We start from the raw sequence: 23756 nt of genomic DNA on the forward strand, positions 1-23756 counted from the left end.
GTTTTGCTCTGCACATTTTACAATCCTCACTCATCTCCACAGTGAGATGAGCGAGGATTGTAACCTCTTTAAAAACATCAGGTTGCTCAGAGCTTCATCCCACCTGGCCTTGAGCACTTCCAGGGGTGTGGCAGCCACACCTCCTCACCACCCTCACAGGTTCTTACCCCAAAAAAACCTCAAATGGGAGCAGTTCAAGCACTCCTGTGAGCACATGGAGGGAACAGAGTGCACAGCATCGGCTGTCAGGGAGCAAATCCAGTTCAAACGCGCAGTTCTTATGCTGAAGTCGTTAAATCTTTGGCTAAACTAAAAAGGCAGAGTGGAGAATGTTTTTAATATGCTCAGGAAATCCTCCACACTGGATGAGATCAGAAGAAGCCATTAGTGAGGATGGACAGGGATTCTTCTCCAAACAAAGGCCAATACTGAGTAATTGCAATTCTATAAACAGAGCATCACTTCAAAAACCCAGTGCCTGCCCCAGCAGCCAGGGAAGCATCAAACCCTGGGGTTTAATGTGAAGGTAGATGGATGGAAAATAATTAGGTACCTTAACAGTTCCAAGCTTATATTTCCAATCCACATTGTCCTTGAGCCATTATATATTTAAGGGGTTTGCTCTGCACTAATGGGAATGGAATTGCCAAATTCCACCCTCACTTCTCCAGCTTTGTTCTTGAGAATTAAAGGACAGAGACCAGACTTTTTTTTTTCTCTGAATATGCTCACTTTTATTTTTCACAAAGCTAAAAAGCTGCTTGCTTTATGGTTTAGATTTTTTCCTGACATCAAATTGCTGGGGAAAAAACCCATCAAAAACTGTAACTTAATACAATAACTAAGAGAGTTAGTGCAGGGTTTTATTAGCTCCCAAAAGCTGAGGAGCATCTGAGGGGTTCTCAACATCAGCCTCAGAACATCATTAACCATGAGGGTTTTGATAATATATTTATGGGGAGCAAAGAGGTGGGCCTATTGATTCACCAACCCATGAATTTCTGTCTCCAAGTGCCTTCCCAGATTAGCTGTTAGTCACCCTGCAATACGTCTCCTTCATTTAATGTTGAGTTATAAATCCCAGCCTCCAATTAAAGGAGCTGGGCTAGCAGTCATCATTTGCTAGTAATGGACTCAAGCTGCAAAATTTGGCTTCAAAGCTCAGAGCTGTGTGGATTTAGGGTTTTAGCTCGCCCGTTATAGAAATAAGGAACAGATGGGATTTGCAGGCCTGCTTCAGACTCCCTTCTCCTCATCAGGTCAGTGTTGTTTAAGTCAAATCAGATTTTCAGCCCGATTCATTCCTGCCTGCTGCACTGATGGCACACAAACTGTCCCCAGGGATGGAATCCTTAGAGCCCTGGGTGTGTTCTGGATATCCTGGAAAAGAAATAGCACCACTGGTTCTGCAAGTGGTGTGGAATTAAAGGCAATTGGGAACATTTGTAGTCAGCGCCAGCCAGGTCCTCAACATGCATTTATATATCAAAGTTCTCATATTTTTAGAAGTTTAGAGCTGAGAACTGTGCCATATTCCTTTTTCGTCTAATAAGGGTTCTGTGAGACACATGGAAGGGATGGGTTTGAGATATTCTTAGCAATTTAACACAGCCAGAGCATCTTGCCTCAATTTGTTGTAGATTCCACTCCTCAGGGCAGAGCTGGCAGAATGATTCCTCAGGGATGTCTCCAAGGGAAATGGTGGCTGCCTCCTCTATCCAAACTGAGCCTGGGTATCTTCCCTTTGGAAGCATCACTTCAGCTGAACAAATGATTAAATTTAGTACTGAAAGAACAGGCTCAAAGTGCATTTTGCAGAAGGTGACACGGGAGTATCTCATGGTCCTGTCTGGTTTTTAACCCAAGTATCATTTAAAATGGGGCTGTTCAGCATCTCAGAGCTTGTGGTGGTGTGGAACCGCCTGTGGTTTGCTCTTGTGTGCCACTCGTCAGGAATTCCTTGGAAAGGAGAATTTCCTGAAAGGCTTTCACTCCTTCCTGATGACTTGTGGAGATGGTTTTAGCTGGAAAAAGGGATTTATAAAAGCATGGTGCTAAAGACTTGCAGACAGGCGTTGCCTCAAACAACGCTGCGCCCCAGAGATTGCCAAATCCAAATCGTGGGCAAAATAAAGAGCTGCTGTTCCCAGGCTGCCCGGGCAGCCGCCCTGCTGCTTTTGCCAGGGATGCACAGAACTGGAGGATCTGATAAGAAAACACTTTCATGCTGCTTGAAGTTCAGTGCCAGCCCAGCTGAGACAAGGGCAGTGCCTGGGGACAGGCAGCCACGGTGCTGCTGAGGGAATGAAAAGTGAAGGAGGGCAAATGTTCAGTCTGGAAAGGCTTCCAGCCTAATGTAGGATTAGCGGGAAGAAAATGGACTGCACATTAAAATTCATGAAGGAGTACGATTTAAGATCCATGAATAACAGAGCCACAATTATGCAGGAGCGGGGATTTGGGTTTGTTTTTGTTTTTTCCAGAGCTGGTGGAAGAAGTGAAGTCATTAGCAGGACGTGTGTGGCTGCCCCGTGCTCTGCCCTCCTTGCTGGATGTTGTGGACACACAGAGCTGATGATACCGAAAGGTCAAACACGGGAACAAGAGGAAAAGGGAGAGGTTGTAGATTCCCAGATAAAATATGAGGGGGTTTTTGTGCTCTGACAGGCTGTGTCCTTGTCCCTGGTAAGAAGTTTTGGTACTTGTTTGGTCTGGACACATCTCTGAAGTCTGGGGGATGTGGCACTTGGGTATCTGTCACTCCGGGCAATCTGGACTCTGACTTGGGTATCTGTCACTCCTGGAGCCTTGGTCAAGTCACTTATCTCCTGGAGCTCAGCCCTCCCCTCCAAAATGAGGGTGTCAGGGATGAGTTCATTCCTGGGAGGTGTGACAGCATCTGTGGTAAGGGGAAGGAGAGTTCAAACCTGCTTTTTTGTCTTTAATTAAGCTACATGAGCCTCAGGTCCTTCCAAACAAGGCTGTGGAAGGAAATCCAGGTGAGCCTGGACTTGGTGTATGTGGTGAGGGCCATGGGAAGGGGAGGAAGGCAACCCCCAGCTCATCAACCTCCAGGTTTTTGTTATCCAGGAGAGCATCGAGGAGATCTGGCTTTTCTTAATGACTTAGCAAGAGAAAAGCTCATGCCAGGGGTTAACTCTTCATCCTGCTGCTCCCCTCCACGAGGACAGAGGCTGGGAAGTCAGCTGCTGTTACTCCATGGTCTTAATATAGAACAAAAGAATAGTATTTTGTCCTAGATTTAACAGCTGGAGAAATAAAACTACTTTGGGTAGCAGGAGATGCTGTCATGTGTAAGAGGGCATTTCCAGGGCAGTTTAGGATATCTGCTCATTGTACAGTCACAGAAATATATTTAAATCACAGCCATGGGTGCACTCCAATGGGAATGGAGGGCCTAAGTGAATTATTGATTGTTTTGCACATTTGATAAGGAAGTCAGAAGAGGAAGGATGCCTAATATACAGAAATAGATTGGAAGCCTCCCATGGGTTGAAACAGAAGTGCAAGTGTGAGAAGGTCTTAAAGTAGCCAAGAGCTTTCACTGCTGCAGGTACAAAAGGCCTTGAATCAGTGGAATGCTTCAGGTGGAGATCCAGGGGGATGGATCTGCTCCCTGCCTCCTGGGGTTTTTTCCCCTGCTTGCTCTCAGTGTATGTGCTAAGCGTCCATAAGCTGCCTCCCTTCATCTCCTTAGGTAAGCGTGGGAAGAAAATGTTCCAATTTAACATGAAAAATCTCAGACACCATTTAGAGATTTAGGTATTCTCCAATCTGCCCTGCCCCAGTCTCCAGGGAGACTGTTCCCATGCCATTCTGCATTTGTGTTTCTGCACAGATAGTTTCACTGATCCAAGGGCTGCTTGGAGGATTGCTGGGGGAGCTTTTTTTAAACCACAGACACGATGTAGTGGCTTTGTAGGAGCACCGCTGGATTGTTTCCAACATTCAGCTCCTCACCTGTCTGGATGGTGTGTGAGGGCTGACAGACAGATGGACGGACAGCCCGTGCTCTGTGTGAGAATGCAAACAGCTGAGCCAAAGCTTAATCCTCTCCCCAGCCTGTGACCTTTTTATTCAGGCTTGCACCTGGCAGGAGCAGCAATCATTCATGGATGTGGCCTCGGAAACAGCTGCAGATCTGACACTGGAGTTAAATTTAAAAAGGGTGAAGCAGGCGGACGTGTGAGGGGGGTCAATCAACAAAATCACTTCCTAGACCAACTTTAAAGAGAAAGCAGGGCTTTAAGAACATCAGTCAAGGCCCGCAGTGAGCACCCCAGGTCTCTTGTGCTGAGTACAATGATGTTTGTGCAGAAAGGTTTGCAGAACTGGGGCACAGAGACCTGAGAGTGTGACTGTGACTCACTGCAGGTCCATGTGCAGACACAGCCCCAGAGCAGCTGGGAGGGGAATGGGATCGGCCTGGGGTGAGCCGGGCAGGGCTGTGAGGCCACCAACAAGAGGATGGGCAGTTGCTGTGGCAGTCCTGTCACCCTTTGTGCCATGGCTCGCTCAGACCTGGCTCAGGGGCTCCTCAATGCCACAGCTGAGATGGGCTCCCAGCACAGAACTGCAAATCCCTTTCCAGCACAAAAATATTTAATTCCACCAGAGCAATTCCCAGCTTGGCTCTGGCTGGACACTGCCCACCTGCAGAACAAACTAAACCAGATTCCTGCCAGTGCTGTATTTCCTGCAGCCTGTTTTTAGCAGAAACCTGGGAGTGCAGTTAGGAATAACCTGGCGGTCCTGGCAGAATGCTGCACAGTAGGAATTGTTGTTTTCCATGGAGCTAAACACAAGGAAAATATATTCATGGTAGGGGAGAAAGGCTAAATGTCTGATTGTGTCTTCAAAAAGAAGCAATTTTTAACAAGCGGAGCAAGATTTGCAATAAAACTTGTCAATTTGTAAATGTTTGGTAGCAAGGCACTGTAAGACAGCAGATGGAGGTGTGAAAGGGGTTTGGGTTTTTTCCTGTCTAACACCTCCTTTTTCCAGCATTCTTCCTCTGTTTTAAGAATAACACTTCTTCAATAATGACTCACAGCCAGTGCCACAAAAATCCTGGCTGTCAGAAAAACTGCTGGGTGTCTGACAGGAGTGCAGCTTGCAGGGAGCATTGGTTTCCTCTGTCTCTGCTGAAATCACAGCTCGGGGATTGTTTTGCTAGAAAGTGGCCCTACTTAGAGATTCCAGGCACAAGGCAATTACCTGTCTTTCCTTGCTGGATGTAATTAATAGATGTGGTTTTCTTCGCAGGCACATGGAATGGACCACATTGTCCAGAGCTGGGAGATGAAAATTCCCCAGGCAATCAGGCTTCTCTCCTGGGAAAGATGGATAAACCCCACGGTGTACCAGCAGGGGCTGGAATATTCCCCACATCCTGCTAGATCTCTGCTAATCAGAAAAGAAGAAAAGAGATCCTCTGCTCAGAAGGGAATAAAGACATCCTGAGGGATAATCCAGCAGAGCCACAAGCCCTCTGCCACCTCACAGAATTTGCAGTTCTGTGGGGAGCTAAACCTCAGGAAAAGAGCAATTTTAGTCTTCCTGGATGGCCTGAAGGTAACAATGCTGCCCTGTGCAGCTGCAGGGATGGGAGCACATGTCTCAGTTATTGGAGCAGGGAATTGTGCTGGGATCCCTGGGTTCTTCCCCCAGCCCTGCCTTTGATTTGTGGTGTGTGCAGACCCCTTAATTTGTTTCTGTTTTCCCCATCTGTGAAACTGAGATAAGATCACAGGGGAATTGTAAAGTGTGCTTCATTAATGTTTATTAGACAGGGGGAAATCCTTAAATGAATGGCACTGTATTCCAGGAGGACAAAGTTCAAGTCTGCAAAGGGGTTGATTAAAACCAAATCTGCTATTCCCAGGCTGGGAGGACAAAAAAAAAAAAAAAAAAAAAAAAGAAAAGAGAATTGAAAAACCTTACCTAGCCCTGTGTCTGCCAAAGGAAAGATGTGATTTAAATAAAATCATGCAGACTGCAAGTGTGTCTGCATAAATGTGTGTCTATTAAAACCATTAAATATTTCTTGGCAAACACACAGCAAAAACTGAAATAAGGGTGTGTTTGCAGTTTCAAATGTGTATATGATCACCATTAACTGTAAATTACCAGTGGCAACATGACATAAGTAAACGGCGATTCAATAAATTTGATATTTTCCATAAAGGGGTGTACCAACATAGTGTATCAGCATATTCCACCATTTTTTGTCAGATTGTCACAAACCAGATTATTGTGAGATTTTACAATGCCTGCTTGCTGGCAAACCAAACAATTATTTGTAGGTTAGACAAAGCTAACTGATGGATCTGATGGAATATTTTCCAAGCCTCAGAGTGCATGCTCCTAGTGGGGAAATATTTCTCCCATTGTGCCAGAGGCAAAAATTGAGGGAATTTGGGACAACCAGACTCAGCGGGTGGCCTGAATTTGCTCCTGGCGTGACACAACATTTACTGCGTGCTTCTTTTCACTGATAGAGCCCAATGGAGGGTGAAACAACAGTGTGTGAGGGGAGAAAGCACTGAGCTACGGGCAAAATTCACCATAAAAATCACATTTTGGGGAAAGCAAGGGAGCTGGACTGCGGCTGGTGTGTGTTCAGTGTTCTGTGCTTGCCACCTTCAGGCCTGCTGTGAACTCACAGATGGAGCTGCAGCGCCTTCATTTGTTCATCACAGCCAGTTTTGGGGTTTATTAATGTCCTTAAAAATCACATTTGTTACCCGGAGCACAACAAGGTGATACCTGCACGTTCCAGAGAGACACTGATTATTTATTTCAGCCTTGCCAAGCCTGGGTGAACCTCACAGAGCAGGCAACCCAACCATCAAAACTTTTTACTGTTTACACATTTTAGCACACAAAGGAATTAGTGTTCATTTGCCACCAGTCACATAGTCCACTTGTTAATTAGTATTCTATCTTCTACCGGTTAATGATTTGCTTCTGACGCTAATTAGTGCTGTGCTGAGTCTTTCTCTTTGGGGTCAGTGGGTTTCTTGGGTGGGTGGTCACAGAATTACCAGAATTACCTTTTACCCACTTGGAGCTGAGCTGGGTTTATCAGTTTCTTCCACATCTTGGCAGTTCTGCCAGATGTCCCCTAAATTCTGCATTCTTTGTGTCCACTACCAAGGGTACCGCTTTTTTTTCCCACAGCTTTGTTAAGCTGCCCCTGAGATCATTGGAGCATGTCCAACCCTAAACTTTTAAAATTCTAACAAGTAATCTGCTTTTTCTAACACATCCCTTAGAGCTTGTTGGCTGCTCTCTGTTTCAGAGATTGAATCTCGTCTCTTGTTGACTAGGTTTGAAAGTATAAAAAGATCCAACATCGAAGAGCTTTTTCTCTCTCAAGGAAGAGGTTTTGGTGAAGCAGGTTTATTTATCAATATATTACTATTTTCTATATGCATACAATTGTGTTTTGCTCAGCATTGTGTAACAGCCTAATGTAACACAGTATGACACCTAGCTGACCTATAGAAAGAGAGCATTACTCTGATTTATAACAGAATTCGAGATGGTTTCTTGTCCCTTAGATTTTAGAATGTCCTTTTCCTAATCAGGGTCGTTCCATCAGGACATTTACGTGTGGACTCAAGACTCAAATTTTCTCACGAAATACATCTGAGCAGCCTGATCTGACGGGATCATTGATTTCGAGATCCTTCCAACCCTCCGCACTTTGTAATTTGGTGATTTTTAGCATTTTTTGAACAATTCTGTGACTCTGAGGCGCTGCGAGAGCCTGAGGGGAGACTGGGGGGGCGTGGCTTCAAGAAGAGGCGGGAAGCTGCTTGGAGGCGTGGCTTAACGAGGAGGCGGGGGAAACAGCGGGGGCGTGGCGCGCATGCGCGAGACGCGCGGCACCGGCGGGGCGCGGGGGCGCGCGCGGGGGGTTCCCGCCGGGCGCGCGCGTGGGCGGGGCCTCAGGTGAGGCCCAGGTGAGGCCCGGGAGCCGCCATGGACGGCCCCGCCCTGCCCATCCGCCGCTGCCGCCGAGAGCTGGTGGAGGCCGTGAGGGAGCGGCCCTTCCTCATCGTCACCGGCGAGACGGGCAGCGGTAAAAGCACGCAGCTGCCCAGGTACCTCTACGAGGCAGGTAACAGAACACCCCCCCCTCCACGAGCATCGATAAACTCATCTGGTTATGCCCCTGTCCCCTCACGGGTGACGCAGCTTCGGGCTGGGCTGTGGTGAGAGGAGGTGGCTTGGTTAAACCTTTTAAATAAAAAAAAACCCCAAAACTTTGGCCATGTGTACGTTGTGTAGGTACGTGTTATAAAGTGACCTGCAGCAGCACAACCCCGTGTGCCACAATCACTGAGGGTGGTCAGGCTGGAGAAGGTTCCAGAGGTGATCTTAGAGCCTGAAGGAGTCTGGAGTGACAGGGAATGGTTTCCCATTGCCAGAGAGCAGGGTCAGGTGGGATACTGGGAAAGAATTGTTCCCTGCGAGGATGGGAGAGCCTGGCATACGCTGCCCAGGGAATGTGCCCCATCCCTGCAAGCATCCAAGGCTGGAGAAGACTTGCAGCAACCTGGCATAGTGGAACGTGTCCCAAGAGTGGGTGAAATGAGATGATCTTTATTGTCCCTTCTGTGAAAAATGCGTATTTTATGGTTGGCTTTTCACAAATATCCAAATGAATATTATATGTGTTGTGTTAGAAAGTAATGCTGTATTAATTCTCTTAAGTAGTGTGCTAAATATAGTTTTAGGTTATAAGAAAATGTTAAAATAGAAACTGTGCTATGTGTCATGGTTTGACACATATTTGAAAAAATATTTAAATTGCAGCACAAACTCCCAAAAAACTCACTTCCTTTTCAAACCAGGACACTATGTAGGATACTTTTTTAAAGAAAGGACTGGCAGTGAGATAGCAGCCACAGGACACCTAAATCTTTCAGAGAAAGAGAATTTATTGCTCCATTATCAGAAGAAACGAATTTCTTCCCGCACAAAGGCGCTGTCAGGATTCAGAGGAAGAAGCTGACACTGACCAGACAGAATACTGTGTTTGAGTGGAATTTATGCATCATGTATGAGCTGTATGAATATGCAACAGGCTGTTGTTTTTAAGAGTTAATCCTCTGTTAACGTGGGTCCTTTTTCAGGCTTATTTTGCCCAGAAGAGGTGCCTGCACTGTCCATAACTCTGTGTTTCTATTGTCTCATATTGGCCTAATCCAAATTCTCCTACTCGTTATTACTCTAACTGCATCACTATTTTTACAACCATTTCATCACTATTAAACTTTTAAAACGTTAAAACCCAAGCGGTTGGCGTTTTTCACCCTTCCGACCCCGAGCCCTTCTGTGTCCCCCCAGGGCTGGCCGAGCACGGAGCCATCGGTGTGACCCAGCCGCGGCGCGTGGCCACCGTGTCGGTGGCACAGAGGGTGGCCGAGGAGATGGGCTGTGCCCTGGGGGCCCTCGTGGGGTACCAGGTCCGATTCGACGACTGCACCTGCGAGGTGGGCACCTGGGGGCTGCCCTGGGGGTGGGCCAGGGTCACCCAGGCTGGGCTGGGGGCTGTCCCAGGGCTTTGGGAAGGTTTGTGTCCCCTGGCTCATTTGAGGGAGGTTTTTGGGCACTTTGCAGGTGAAACGTTGCCAAGCATGAGCAGAATGAGAATTATTTTAGCTGTAAAATCCTACATCAGTGCATGGGCCAGGCCCTTAGGTATCTTCTAAGGAAAATCCTTGTGGTACTCTGGGGGTGTGCCAGGGTCACCCAGGGGGCTGGGTGCCTGCTGTTGGTGTCCCCTGACTCATTTGAGGGAGGTTTTTGGGCACCTTGCAGGTGAAACATTGCCAAGCATCTGTGCTGCTGTGCATGAGCGCAATGAGAATTATTTTAGCTGTAAAATCCTACATCAATGCATGGGCCAGGCCCTTAGATATCTTCTAAGGAAAATCCTTGTGGTACTCTGGGGGTGTGCCAGGGTCACCCAGGCTGGGCTGGGAGCTGTCCCAGAGCTTTGGGAAGGAGCTGTCCCTGCTGTTTGTGTCCCCTGACTCATTTCAAGGAGGTTTTTGGGCACCTTGCAGGTGAAACATTGCCAAGCATCTGTGCTGCTGTGCATGAGCACAACAAGAATTATTTTAACTGTAAAATCCTACATCAATGCATGGGCCAGGCCCTTAAATATATTTTAAGGAAAATCCTTGTGGTGTGCTGGACAGATGTGTAGAAGTGTTTGCTTTGAGATAAAAAGCCAGGCTGGCAGGTGACTGTGTGGTTGCACCTTGCAGGACACTGCCATCAGGTACATGACTGATGGGTGCCTGCTGAGGCACATCCTGGCTGACCCCCTCCTCAGCAAGTACAGCGTCATCATTTTGGATGAAGCCCACGAGAGGAGCCTCAGCACTGTGAGTGTCACCTCATAGCTGGGTTTTTTTTGGGTCACTGTTTCTCCTTTTCTGTGCTCTGTTTGTCCCTTCCTTTCACTTCAGCACAATCCCCAGGGGTTTGGACTGACTTTGTCCTTTTGCTGCTTTGTTCAGTCCATGCTGCATAAATTGAAAATAAGATGTGGCCTCTAATGGTGTTGGAGGGTTTGTAGTTGTTGCATTTAAATGCAGTTAAAACTGCTGGGTGTTGAATACTCTCCCAAAATTTCCAGGAGATTGAAGGTAGAACACAGTCTTTCTAGAATACTAATTTAAAAAATAAACCACCACAAAATACACCAAAAAAAGACAAAACACCTCTCCTGCCCTAAGGCCCAATGTTTTTTAGGGTGTGTATGTGACTGTGCAAAGAGATTATGGCTGTTGGGTCCATGGAAGCATCTAGACCTGAGTCCCAAAAGCTTTCAGAGGTCACCCTGACCCTTCTGTGGCCAGCAAAGGGACATTCAGGTCACTGAGACCTCAGGAGATTGTGCTGGGTGTCAGACAATCTCCTGCTCCAGCAAACCATCTCCCAGTCCAGCTGGAAAAAGGGAAAATGATCTCCTGAATCCCAGTTTGCCCTCAGGCATCTGAGGGAATTGCAAATAGTTTATTTGAGGGAGGTTTTTGAGCTGAAGTGGTGGAAGGAGCAGATTTGTAATTCAGAGCAGCACAGAGTAAAATAAACTTGCTGAGGTCGTAGCAATAAATAAAACCAAGGAGAGGTGCACACACAGTCAGGGGATACAGACTGGAAAATGGGATGAAAAATGGGGCTGAGGTAACTTCTCACAAATGACTTGACCAAGAGAGTATAAAAATGAAAAACAAAGGGGTTTGAGTTACACTGGTGCTGTGAGGAGAGATGGTAAAGAAATCATTGAACTCTAGAAACCAAAATGTCCAGGGGAAATGTATGTTTTCTTCAGAGTCCTTGGGCCTGTAATGTGTCATTTTCACTCTGTCAGTGGGATAAAATCATCAAATTTCCAAGTTTCTCAGGCTCTTCTAACAAAACCAGGGTATCAACATCAGCTGTTTCTGTTTTTCTGCCAGGATATTTTATTTGGTTTGCTGAAGAAGCTGTTCCTGCAGGAGAAGCCAGCAGGCAGGAGGACAGACCTGAAGGTGGTGGTGATGTCAGCCACCCTGGAGGTGGAGAAGCTCTCAGAGTTCTTTGGGCACTGCTCAGTGCTGCACATTCCAGGCAGAAGTTACCCTGTCAAGGAGATATTCTGCAACCTGCTGAGCCCCAGGGATGTGGGCAGCTCTGCCTATGTCACAGAGGTTTGTTTTCTCTCTGCTTTTGGGGTGATTTTCACCTGGGGGAGGCCACAGGAATGAGCTGCTGTGTTGTGTTCTCAGCATCTCTGCAGGAAATAGGGGAGGATCAGTTGGTATGGTGAATTAAATGGGATTTCAGCTGATTTTGGCTTGTTTGTTGTTTGTTCCAGGCTGTGAAGGTCGCCCTGGATGTTCACGTAAATGAACCAGAAGGTGACATCCTGGTTTTCCTCACAGGTGAGAATTTTCCTGGGTACTCCAGGTGAATTATGGCACTGCCAGCAAGACAGAAAAGCTTCCAGAGCCTGCCTGGTTTCTCCCAGAGCAGTGGGAAGGGAAAGGTGCAGGGTGATGCACAAAGTCCTGTGCAGTGGTAGTTTTCAGAGCTTTTTAGGAATAACCAGATTCACTCTGTGTTGTCTGCATGGTTTAGTTTGTTGTTGATTCAGGGAAGAAGAATTATTTGAGCTGTAGAATCCTACATCAGTGCATAGGCCAGGCCCATATCTAATATTAATATTAATATCTAATATCTAATTAAAAGATATCTAATCTTTTTAAGGCAAATCCTTGGTGGGAAGCCCTGTGGAAAGGCTGGATGTCACCTCCCAAACCCCCTCTCATGAATTCCTTATTTTAATGATGCTGGCAGCTCTGCATATTGACAAAACAATATTTTTAAAGGTGTTGCAAAGTAGGAATGCAGAGTTGTAGCTGATTAGGTGACTTTAATGCTCTTGTGTGTCTTTTAGGGCAGAATGAGATAGAAAGAGCTTGTGATTTGCTTTTCAAGAGAGCAGAATCCATCGATTACCGCTACGAGGTGCACGACCGGGCTGTGGAGGGGCTCCTCATCCTGCCCCTCTACGGCTCCATGTCCACAGGTCAGAGCCAAAATCTCATTTAATCTGAGCTGCAGGGCTTGTTATAGACATCATCCTCATCAGATTGTCTGTTTGGGCTGGGAAAAGGGTGGTAATGAACCCCTTTGGGGTGGGGTTTTATTGTGGTCACCATAAACTAAATCAAACTTCAGCCTCCAGTCAAAATCCAGATCCACTGGATATTCAAGATTTTCAGTTAGGAAGGGGGTATTGAGTAACTGAAAGCCCAGATTACTTCATATTTTATTTTATTTTACTTTATTTTATTTTATTTTATTTTATTTTATTTTATTTTACTTTACTTTTTTTTACTTTTTTTTACTTTATTTTATATTTTATTTTGCTTTATTATGCATTGCTTTATTTTATATTGCTTTATTTTATTTTATTTAGTAATTTTATTTTATGTAATTATTTTCTGTCATTTTAGATCAACAGAAAAGGATATTTTTGCCAGCCCCCAGAGGCATCAGAAAATGTGTGGTCTCCACAAACATTGCTGCAACATCTCTGACCATTGAAGGAGTCAGGTATTGATTTCTGTCTCTCATAACAGAGGGAATAATTCAGAAAGGTGTGGGTTTGAAAAAACACATTTTTTCTGCTGCTGATCCCTTTTTTTGGATGTGTAGTAAGAAAATAATTGATATTATTATAGTCTTAGTGGTCACAAATATTTTTGAATCTATTTTGAAATCAAATCTACTGAATAACCAGGGTCTAGGTAGAAAAAATGTGGGTTTTTTTAAAATGAAATCCATGTGTCAGTTCCCTGCTGAGCCCTGTTTTTTACCTCTCTGCATTGTTTTTTTCAGATATGTGGTGGACAGTGGCTTTGTGAAGCAGTTGAACCATAATCCCCGAGTGGGTTTGGACATCCTGGAGGTGGTTCCCATCTCAAAGTAAGTAGAAAATATCACTTGCTGTTTCTGGGAGCTGCTCTGGCAATAACGCTCTGTGTTAAAAAAAAGAAATAAAAAGATAGGCAGCAACCTCAAAGCCCCATGAGTTAAAACCACTTTAAGGTAAAAAACCACTTAAAATTTTGAAAACATTTTAAGATTTAACATCCATTTTAAGATTTAAAAACCACTTTAAGGTTTAAAATCACTTAAGGCTTTAAAAACCACTTTATGGTTTGAAACCACTTTAAGATTTAAAACCACTTTAAGGTTTAAAAACCATTTTAAGGTTTAAAAACCACTTTAATTGGTTTTAATTAACCAATTGAAAACCAAGTAAAAAGTGGTTCAGGATATACAACTTGCTAAAAGTCACAGATATTTAGGAGGAATTGGTATTGTCTGAGGTCTGAGCAGTGCTGGCTGAATATGACAGCATCCAAAAAATGCACGAAAATTCTTCTTTATTTCTTGCACAACTGGATTTTTCAGCTGGATTTTTCAACTGGATTTTTCAGTGCAGGAATACCTCTTCCATCTATAAAGAGAAATTTTTTTGCTTGTTTAGATGGTACCAGAAGGGATGAGAGGTTTCAATGTTGGTGGTTTTTTTGGGCAGGAGTGAAGCCAAGCAGTGAGCCGGGCGTGCCGGCCGGACGTCGGCAGGGAAGAGTTTTGGGTTGTACAGCAGGGAGTTCTGGGAGCAGTGCATGCCCCAGCACACCTGAGCAATTTAAAACCAAGTAAAAAGTAGTTCAGGATATACAACTTGCTGAAAGTTACAGATATTTAGGAGGAATTGGCGTTGTCTGAGCAGTGCTGGCTGAATACAGCAGCGTCCAAAAAATGCACGAAAATTCTTCTTTGTTTCTTGCACAGCTGGATTTTTCAGCTGCTGTGCAGGAATACCTCTTCCATCTATAAAGAGAGACTTTTTGTGCTTGTTTGGGTGCTACCAGAAGGAATGAATATTGGTTTTTTTTGGGGGCAGGAGTGAAGCCAAGCAGCGAGCCGGGCGTGCCGGCCGGACGTCGGCAGGGAAGAGTTTTGGGTTGTACAGCAGGGAGTTCTGGGAGCAGTGCATGCCCCAGCACACCGTGCCAGAGATCAGGAGGACCAGCCTGACATCTGTGATCCTCACCTTGAAATGCCTTTCCGTGCATGATGTCATCAGGTGAGCTCCCTGCACTGCAGGGGGATTATCCTGCTCCAGGAGGGGCAGGGGCAGGATTAGGGCCCCAGCCAAGTGGGACACTTCAATCAGCTTTGCTGCTGCTCTCCTCTCCATTCCAGCCTGCATCCCCAGCTCCAGGATCAGGCTCTGCCAAAACTCCCATCTCTCCCAAATTAAATGTGTTCGTTTCTAGCGTTCCTTTAAATACTTAAAATCCTTAAAATCCTGGGGTTTATATATTTAAATGCTTAAAATCCTTAAAATACTTCTTTTAAAGTGTTCTTTTAAATACTTCAAATCCTTAGAATATCTTTTAATGCTTAAAATACTGGGTTTTATACCTTTGATTACTTAAAATCCTTAAAATACTGGTTTTTACACCTTTAAATACTTGCAGTTCTTAAACTATTGGTTTTTAGACCTTTAAGTTCTTAACATCCTTATATACTAGTTCTTAGCATTCTTTTAAATACTTAAAATCCTTAAAATACTGGTTTTTACACCTCTAAATACTTGCAGTTCTTAAAATACTGGTTTCTACACCTTTAAATGCTTAAAATCCTTAAAATACTGCGGTTTGCACCTTTAAATGCTTAAAATACTGGTTTTTTACACATTTAAATGCTTAAAATACTGTGTTTTATACTCCAAAAGTTTCATCTCTCTGGAATTTTATAGTTCTAAGACCATAGAAGAGTAGAAAATGCAGTTTAGTGTGTGCCATGGGATTTGTTGTCAGAAATTCCTCAGATGGAGGTTGTACAGGAACACACATAAGATGATTATTTATGATTATCTAACTTTGGTTAGAAGACATGCATTGGGGAGGTTTAAAAATGATTTTCATAAATATTTAAAAATTTAAAATAAATAAAATAAATTTAAAAATTTTAAAATAATAAGTTTGTTAAAAGTAATTTTAAAATGAATATTTAAATGTTTAAAATGATGTTTATAAATATGAAAACTCACAAATCTACTTCATTTTTAACCCTAGATTTCCCTATTTGGACCCCCCTGAGGAAAGACACATTTTGGAAGCTCTGAAGGAACTTTACCAGTGCGATGCTATTGACAGGTAAAAACCAAAGGGTTTCACTGCAACAATTTCAAATCTAAGGCTTAAATTGATGTTTTGTGTGGACTGAAGGACACTCCTCAGCAGCAGCATGTGTTTCCTTATTTAACCTCCAGGATGTTTACTGGGGTTTAATAAACTGTCTACAAAACCAGGGATGGAGCAGGGTTTGGGGTTTGGGAGATAAAAATCAGGTTCTGCACGTTGTCCTGGAGTTCCTGAGTGACCTCAGCTCTGGATCCCAGACTGTTGTGGCTCAGGAGCTCAGGCTCGGCCGGGGAGCTCCATCCAAGAGCTCAGGCAGGAAGTGAGATCTTATCCTAAACTTCCAGGAATTCTTCTTGGAAATAATGAAAAAAAAAAACCAAACCCAACGCTGGCTGTGCCTGCCATGGAGCAGCCACGAGCAAGCTGGAGAAATGTGGGTTATTTTATTGGTGTTGACATTTCTCCATGTCCCCAGCACCTGTATGGGAATTCACTGTCCAGAGGGAAGTGCTTCTTACCCAATTCACATTTACACATCATTTCATTGGATCTGTATATATAAAAATAGATATAGAAATATATAAGATATGTACCAGAAGGAATGAATATATAGTAAGATATATAATAAGATATATACTAGATATATAATAATATATAACAGAATGTATAATAAAATATATAATAAAGTATAGAAAACATATTAAAATATATATAATATAGAAAAATATACATACTTTTCCCCTGTAAATATATATAAATTTATATAATATAAATATATATTTCCTGTAAATATAATAAGATATATAATAAGATATATAATAATAAAATATAGAAAATATATATAATAATAAAATATAGAAAAGATAATAAAACATATATAATATATAAAATATATTTAATTTTCCTGTAAATATATAAATACATATAATGTTAATATATATATTTCCTGTAAATATATATTTATATATAATAATATATATGATAAGATGCATAATAGAATGCATAATAAAATGTATAATAAAATATAGAAAATATATTTTGTATATATAATATTTCCTGTAAATATATAAATAGATATCTATATATAAATATATCTATTTCATATATATATATATATATATATATATATATATATATATATATATAAAATAAAAATTTATATAATTTTTTTTTCCTGTCAGGAGAGGCCATGTGACAAGACTGGGAGAATTCCTGGTGCAGTTTCCCCTCCCTCCCAACCTGTCCTGTGCTGTGATAAAAGCTGCTTCCCTGGGCTGTGAGGATCTCCTGCTCCCCATTGCAGCCATGCTGTCAGTGGAAAACGTCTTCATCCGACCAGGTGGGAGCTCCTCTTCCTTTGGTTCTGCCTCCCTCTCCCAAGGGGAATGGGTTGTGCTGCAGGAGAAATCAAACTCTGAGTGTTTAAAACCTAAGAGAACCCTCTGGAAATGTTGCATTTGATGAAGGTGAATTCTCACTAAACTCACAGATCCGTTGGTTTTATCTTTATTTTAAGATCTCCATTGCTGTGGCAGTAGGAAAAAGCTGAGCTCAGTAGATTAGAGGGTGCTGTGGTGAGGTGGGTTCAACAGTCTTGTTTTTCCTCTCTTGATCCCTGTGAGCTGTTTGTTTATTCCTTTATCTTTCCATGTCAGCCTCTGGATGGGTTGTGAGTGAGAAATACTTGCTTGGAGACTGGAATTCTTCATCCCTGGTGCTGACTGATGAGATTAATCATGGATTTAATAGCATCTAGGTGCTCTGGTTTAGCAATAGTGGAAGGAGGAACAACCGTCAATGCAGCTGTAGAAGGAGAGACAAATCTAAAAATAACAGGAATAGGCAGGCCAAAGCTGCCAAAAACAAACAGAAAATTAGGTAGTGATAAACAAAAATGACTTTAAGTGAGATATAACTTATTCCTCAGGTGATCCTCAGAAGCAAAAGGAGGCTGAGCTTCAACACCAGGAACTTGCCTCTCAAGTGGGAGGATGCAATGACTTTGCAACCCTCTTAAATATTTTTGAACAGTGCAAAGCAAGGTATGAAATTCTCCCTTACACTAAATGCTTTGGCATTGCTCATAACTCCCAGTTTTTAGGTGTGCTGCAGTTACACATCTCTGTGCTCATTCCCAATTCCAGATTTATGCCTTGTTGTGATCTGTAATTTCCATCCAGACACTTTTTATTTAACCCCACAAAGTATCTGCCTGTGTAGGTTGTTGCCTTTGTATGACCATAACAATAAAATAGAGGCAAGTTTCTTTGCAAGCAGCTGACAAAGGGCTTCTTTATAATTCAAATATTCCTGTTCTCAGCAAGTCTCCTTCAGCCTGGTGCCAGAAATACTGGATCCATTGGAGAGCTGTGAAATCTGCTTTTAGTGTGGAAAGGCAGCTGCGGGAAATAACCACTAAACTGAAACAGGTAAAAAAAACCCATTTCTGGGCATGTTTGAGCTGTGTAAACTTATATTTAAGAGATGTGGTGGCTGCTGAGCCTTTGCCAGGTGGCTGCTGCCTTCCTCCAGTAGAAAATAAACCACTTAAATATTTATTATATTGCCTGTGTGCCTCAGGTACAGTGGTGGTAATGGGCAAGAAGAAGAGTTTTTCTCCTTTCCCCATGGTTTCTGTCCAGAGTTTAAAATCCATGGGATGGAGGGGGTTTAATTGCTTTTTCTTGATGAAAGATCCTAATTCATGTTGCTTTTTCTTTTCCCAGCTGCCAGATTTCCCTAAAGAGACGCTTGAAGGCTCCAGAACTGAAATACTGAGAAGATGCCTGTGTGCAGGATACTTTGTTAATGTTGCTAGGAGGTAAGGAATGAAGTTTGGAGAACTGAATGGAAAAGAAATGATGCAAATTACTTTAAAGTGTGGTTTTATGTTGGTAAAAGCAGCAAAGTAGAAACTGCAAGTGATGGAGATGTTTCTCCAAGGGGCTGGAACTTCTGCTTTTGACTGTCTTCACCATTCCCAGGAGAGCTTCCCAGGAATGTCATTTTTCTGTCTCTGAAATTAACTCAGCAGCTGAGAGTGGTTCCAGATATTCAGCTGAAGGGCTTGGAAATCTCCAGTTACCACAGCTTTCAAAGACTTTACTACCAAACCCTGTTGTTATTGTGGTGTTACACCTGCAGTGCTGCTGTGGTAAATGAGATATATTGTATTTCACTCTTTAAATGGTTTTTTACAGTTTAGCTCTGGAAGCAGCTTCCTCTGGGTAGATATTTGAGAACTTTTTTCAGTGCTGCAACTGATTTGTTTAGTTCACTGTTGCTGTATAATCGTAGCAATGTGTGTTTTGTTTTGTTGTTGTTTCTTTTTTTTTATTTCTTTTTTAATTTCCTTTTTTTAGATCTGCAGCCAGGACATTCTGCACCATGGATGGACATGGCAGCATAGTCTACATCCACCCCTCATCCACAGTGAGTTCCCAAAGCCTGCTGATAAAGCAGAAAAGCATCTCCAAAAGGAATGATGGGGAGGTCCCTAAACTCTCCCTGGTGCTTGCTTTGGGCTGCAGTGCTCATTTTGAGAGTGGGGAAGAGCCTCATTTCCTCAGGCTTGGTCAAGGTTTGGGTTATGAGGTGGGAGTGACACAGGCTGGACTTCCCCTCTGCCTCTTTGATCAATTCTAAAACCTAAAACCTGCTAACACCCCCTCACATCTCAACCACTGCCATTCTGCTGCAGGTGGGGCTGTGAAAATTCAAACCAACCTTTGAATTTTTCAGCTCTACAACCAGGAGACCCTGCTGGAGTGGATCATCTTCCACGACGTGGCCGTCACCTCCAAGATCTACGTGCGCACCGTGTGCCCCGTGCGCTACGAGTGGCTCAGGGAGCTGCTGCCCAGGCTGCACCAGGTGGATGCCTACGAGCTCAGCAGTGTGGCCAGGGAAGAGGTGACTGAGGAGGAAATAACCAAGTGGAAGCAGAGGGAGGAGCTGAAAAGGCAGTTTGGTAAGCACAGTGCTCATCCCTGTGTGTGTGTGTGTGGTTTTCTGTCGCCGCGTTTCTCTTCACAGAGAAAAGCAAGGCACAGTTCTTCCCAAGGATATCCTGGGTTTCATATTCTCTGAACATCAGAGAAAGAAAAACCAATTTTTATCTCATTTACTGCTCCTGTGTTGTTCACAAGTGGAATTGGTGAGTGGATTTTGGTGTGAGTGTTTTGATTCACTGACCAGTTGAATCCAGGTGTGTGTGTTGGGACAGTCACAAGATTTTGTGCAGTTGAGTGCTTGGCAGATTCAGTTTAGATATAATGCAATATAGTATAGAATAATATAGACTAATATAGTATAATCAAGTAATTAATCAGCCTTCTGATAAGATGGAGTCCTCCTCATCATTTCTCCCGGACATCGGGCAAAAATATCACTAAAGTTTTCATCGTTGTTTTGGGGCCCTGTGTGTTTATTATGGCACGTTCTGGGCTAGAAAGTGTTAATTGTTTGGTGTAGTTGTGGTTGTTTTATTCTCCTCACAGCTCTGCAATCCTTATTTTCTGTCCCTGCAGTTGAGTTGTGGTGTTTGGTTGCTGCTTCTTGCCATGCTCCCCCCTTCTGGTTTCTTAGAGCAGAGTTGAATAAAAGCATTTTGAGGCTGGTTGTTTAAGTTTGTGAAGGGTATTTAGCCATTGATGCCCAAATAATGATGCCCTGGGAGAAGTCCTGAGAGCTTTGGGGCAGAGGGAAGGAAAAAAAATATCAAAAACCTCACCCAGCAATAGACAGAGAAGAAAAAGTCTCACATGTTGGTGAGTGTCTGATTCTGACAATGAATTTAATGCCAGTGTGTAAATAGTCAGTGTTAATTAGAACTAGTGCCTGCTAACTGATCTGGCTGCCTGACATTCCTGGGATTCTCCTGTCAGCAGGTTCCTAAAGCAGCCAAGTATTCCAAGGGCCTCTTTACTCCTGAGCTGACCCTTCCAAAACATCCATTTCTTGTACACTAAATACAGATTCTCTTCCATTTCCTTAACAAAGGCAAAAATGCAGACTTGTGCTCAGGCCAGCATCTCTTGCTGCCCTGCATTATTGTATAAACCCACCATTTTAAACATCAATTTCATTTGGTTATAAATAATGCAGAAGAGCCTCATCAGTTTATCTGAAGGAAATGTTCTCTGTGTCCCCCTTCACATGATGACTTCAGCAGGCAATTCCCAATTAACTGCAGTTTAATTTTGACCTTACAGATGTTGTATTTCTGGCACCTTCATGAAAATAGGTGGCTGACAAGACATAATAATTAGAAATATTTTAACAAGGGGTGCTGATTAAAGTTCCTTCTTCTTCTCTTGCCAGCCCCCAGGAGCAGGCTGCAGTAGCTGCTTCACTCACACAGATTTTAGGCTCTCAGAGCCTTTGATTTTCTTTTTTATTGTTTTTTTAGACTGAAAATATTTTCTGCTTCTCTTCCTTTCTGTGAGAAGCAGTCCCAAGGTCTCAGTGCTGTGGGGGAATGTGCATTTCTGATGGTGGCTGAGCTGCAATATTGACTTTTTTCACTCCCTTATCTGCATGTTTTCCTCTCCCTCCCTCCTGCCTCCGGAAATTTTTTAAAGATAGTTTATCCCAATGTTTTTTCCTGTCCTGTCCTACCCAAACCTGAGTTTGGGATGTGCAGTTCAGAGAAGAAATGGGTGTGCAGAACACAGGCTGCATATTCTCTGTTACAATAAAAAGCAAGATTTAGGGATGAGATGAGCCCAGCTGCAAACATTGACATGGGAGCTAAGGTGTGATTTTTATTTTGAATTTTTTTCCTTCCCTGCTGTGGTGCAGTCTGTCCTCTCTGGAAGTCATTCAAATGGCTGCATGGGAAGAAAAAAAAAAAAAGAGATTTTGTTGGGTTTTTTTGGTATTTAACAAATAGGAGGACTTGTAATGCTGAGGGGTGTTACATTCATATTTTTGAAAAATCCCTTCGCCCAGGATTTTGCTCCTGGGAAGCTGAGAAGCCTCAGAGAAAAAGGAAAACAATAATGATCTGATTTGCTTCTCCTGTGTTTTGTTCCTTTGGAACGTGTTTGGAGATTTTTTCATTTGTTTCTGGTGTGAATTGTTTTCACTCATTGGCCAATCAGTGCCAAGCTGTGTTGGGACTCTGGAAAGAGTTTTCATTATTATCTTTTTAGCTTTCTGTAAGTATCCTTTCTGTATTCTTTAGTACAGTTTAGTTTAGCATTCTTTAATATAATATAGATCATAAAATAATAAATCAGCCTTCTGAGAACAGAAGATTTATTCTGAGAATAAATCTTCTGAGAACAGGCTGATTTATTATTATCATCATTCTTCCCTTCATCTGGGGGGAACACAAATTCAGCAGGGGAGGTGGGTTTGACACAGAGAGTTTTATTTTTATTTCTTTCTCTCCTGTGCCCCCAGAAGGAGCCCCAGAGAGCTCTGCAGGGAAGATGGAGAGGAGGAATGATGAGCAATCCATCCAGGACGCCCGAGCTCGCTACCTGCAGAGGAAGCAGCAAAGAGCTCAGGGTCTGAGTGGCCCCGAGAAGGAGATGGGGTAACTCTGCTTGTGCAGCTCTGGGCTCTTTGCAAAATGCCCAAGGACTGACAGGAGTGCAGGGAAACTCGTGGGCAGTGCCAAAGAGGACAAACACAATTCCCTGTGCTGCATCCAGCGGGGAAAACTTCCCAAGCTTTGTGTTGCTGCAGGTCAGTGGCAACAATTTCATGGCCTCAGCTGTGGCTGAAGCCCTGATACCAAGTGTGGTGCCAATTCTCTGGCACTTATTTGACTTAAAGAGCTCTCAGTGCTGTTATAAATCAAATTGTTTTTCAAGGTCGGTTGGGGTTTATTTTTGTAAAGAGTAGAACTGTAATTTTTTACCCATTTTATTCTGATGGTGGTCATACAGAATTCATGCTCAGGAAAATGTGCAGGAAGGACTCTTGTAGTGGTGGGAGCAGCAGGATTAAATCCAAAGGGGCAATTGCAGGATTAAATCCAAAGGGACATTTCCCACCTGCATTCCTTGCTGTGCTGCACCAGGTACACACAGGGAATTAAAAGTGTTTTTCCCTGAGCATCTGAAAGAGGAGCTGTGGTGCTTTGTCACCATGAAGTTTGTTTCCTTCTCAATAAAGAAATCCTGTTTTATCACCATAATAACCCTGAAACGCTCCAGGGCTCGAGTGAGCAGTTTGTGTAAGAATTTCCAAATAATTGGAAGAACTTGCTGTGATTTTTCCTGCCTCAGCTGTGTGCTCTGTGCCACCCTGGGCACTGGTTCAAGTGCTGGATTGTGTTTTATTACTGGAGCCTGAATAAAACATTCACCATTCCACCTCTGCCTCACCTCCAGCATTCCAGCACTGCCCAGCATCCCAAAGCCTCCAGAACCATAGAATTTTTTTTTTTAATATTACAATATTATTGCTCATAAAGAAAGTGCTGGGTCTGGTAATTGTTCCTCATGCTGTGATTGATGGGGAAGGGTTTTTGTTCTTTCAGGCTCTGCTTTGGAGCAGCAGCACTTGGGCTTGACTCATCCTCTGCTCTGAGTTTTGCTGTTTAATTTGATTTATATTTGCAGTGTCACAGCCCCTCATGAGTCAAATGCCATCTGCACCACCCAGTGGGCCTGAAATGAGTACACAGAATGCCCACTGTTCCTTGGGGCTATAAATCACTTGGCAGGTCCTAATGCTGGGTTTTTGGTTTTTTTTTTTTTTCATTTTTCAAGTGAAGCATTTTCTCCCCCACCGTGTTTCAGGGCTTTTCAGAGATTTGGAGATGGGGAATTTAAGACAAAGTAAAAATTGTCTGGGGACAAGTAACAGTGAGCTGTTAAATAAAATAAGATTTCAGAATAAGCTGTTAAATAAAATAAGATTTCAGCCGTGCCAAGTGTGACAGCTCACACAGCTCTGGGTGCTGATCCCAGGAAAAAGTTAAGTTTTTACCTGTTTTACGTGCTGGAGGTCAAGTGTGAGTTAATAAAACACAGAGGG

The 23756-nt window shown here is 43.3% G+C and overlaps 1 protein-coding gene across 2 annotated transcripts; it reads left to right on the plus strand.

Moving 5' to 3' along the window:
• The first annotated feature begins 7951 nt into the window (after positions 1-7951).
• Positions 7952-23500, plus strand: DHX40 (DEAH-box helicase 40). Of its 2 annotated transcripts, none has more exons than XM_030962427.1 (17): positions 7952-8149; positions 9382-9527; positions 10308-10427; positions 11508-11738; positions 11906-11972; positions 12488-12619; positions 13050-13149; positions 13435-13521; positions 14513-14695; positions 15693-15773; positions 16943-17100; positions 17689-17803; positions 18082-18190; positions 18488-18582; positions 19124-19193; positions 19503-19731; positions 22170-23500. In XM_030962427.1, the coding sequence occupies exons 1-17, from the start codon at positions 8011-8013 to the stop codon at positions 22307-22309; spliced, it is 2202 nt and encodes a 733-aa protein (XP_030818287.1). In that variant the 5' UTR covers positions 7952-8010; the 3' UTR covers positions 22310-23500. The 2 variants fall into 2 exon arrangements, with proteins under 2 accessions (XP_030818287.1, XP_030818288.1); XM_030962428.1 differs by having other exon boundaries at positions 8076-8132.
• The last annotated feature ends 256 nt before the right edge of the window (positions 23501-23756 follow it).

Source organism: Camarhynchus parvulus, chromosome 19 (genome assembly GCF_901933205.1).
Source record: "Camarhynchus parvulus chromosome 19, STF_HiC, whole genome shotgun sequence".
Classification (NCBI taxonomy): Eukaryota; Metazoa; Chordata; class Aves; order Passeriformes; family Thraupidae; genus Camarhynchus; species Camarhynchus parvulus.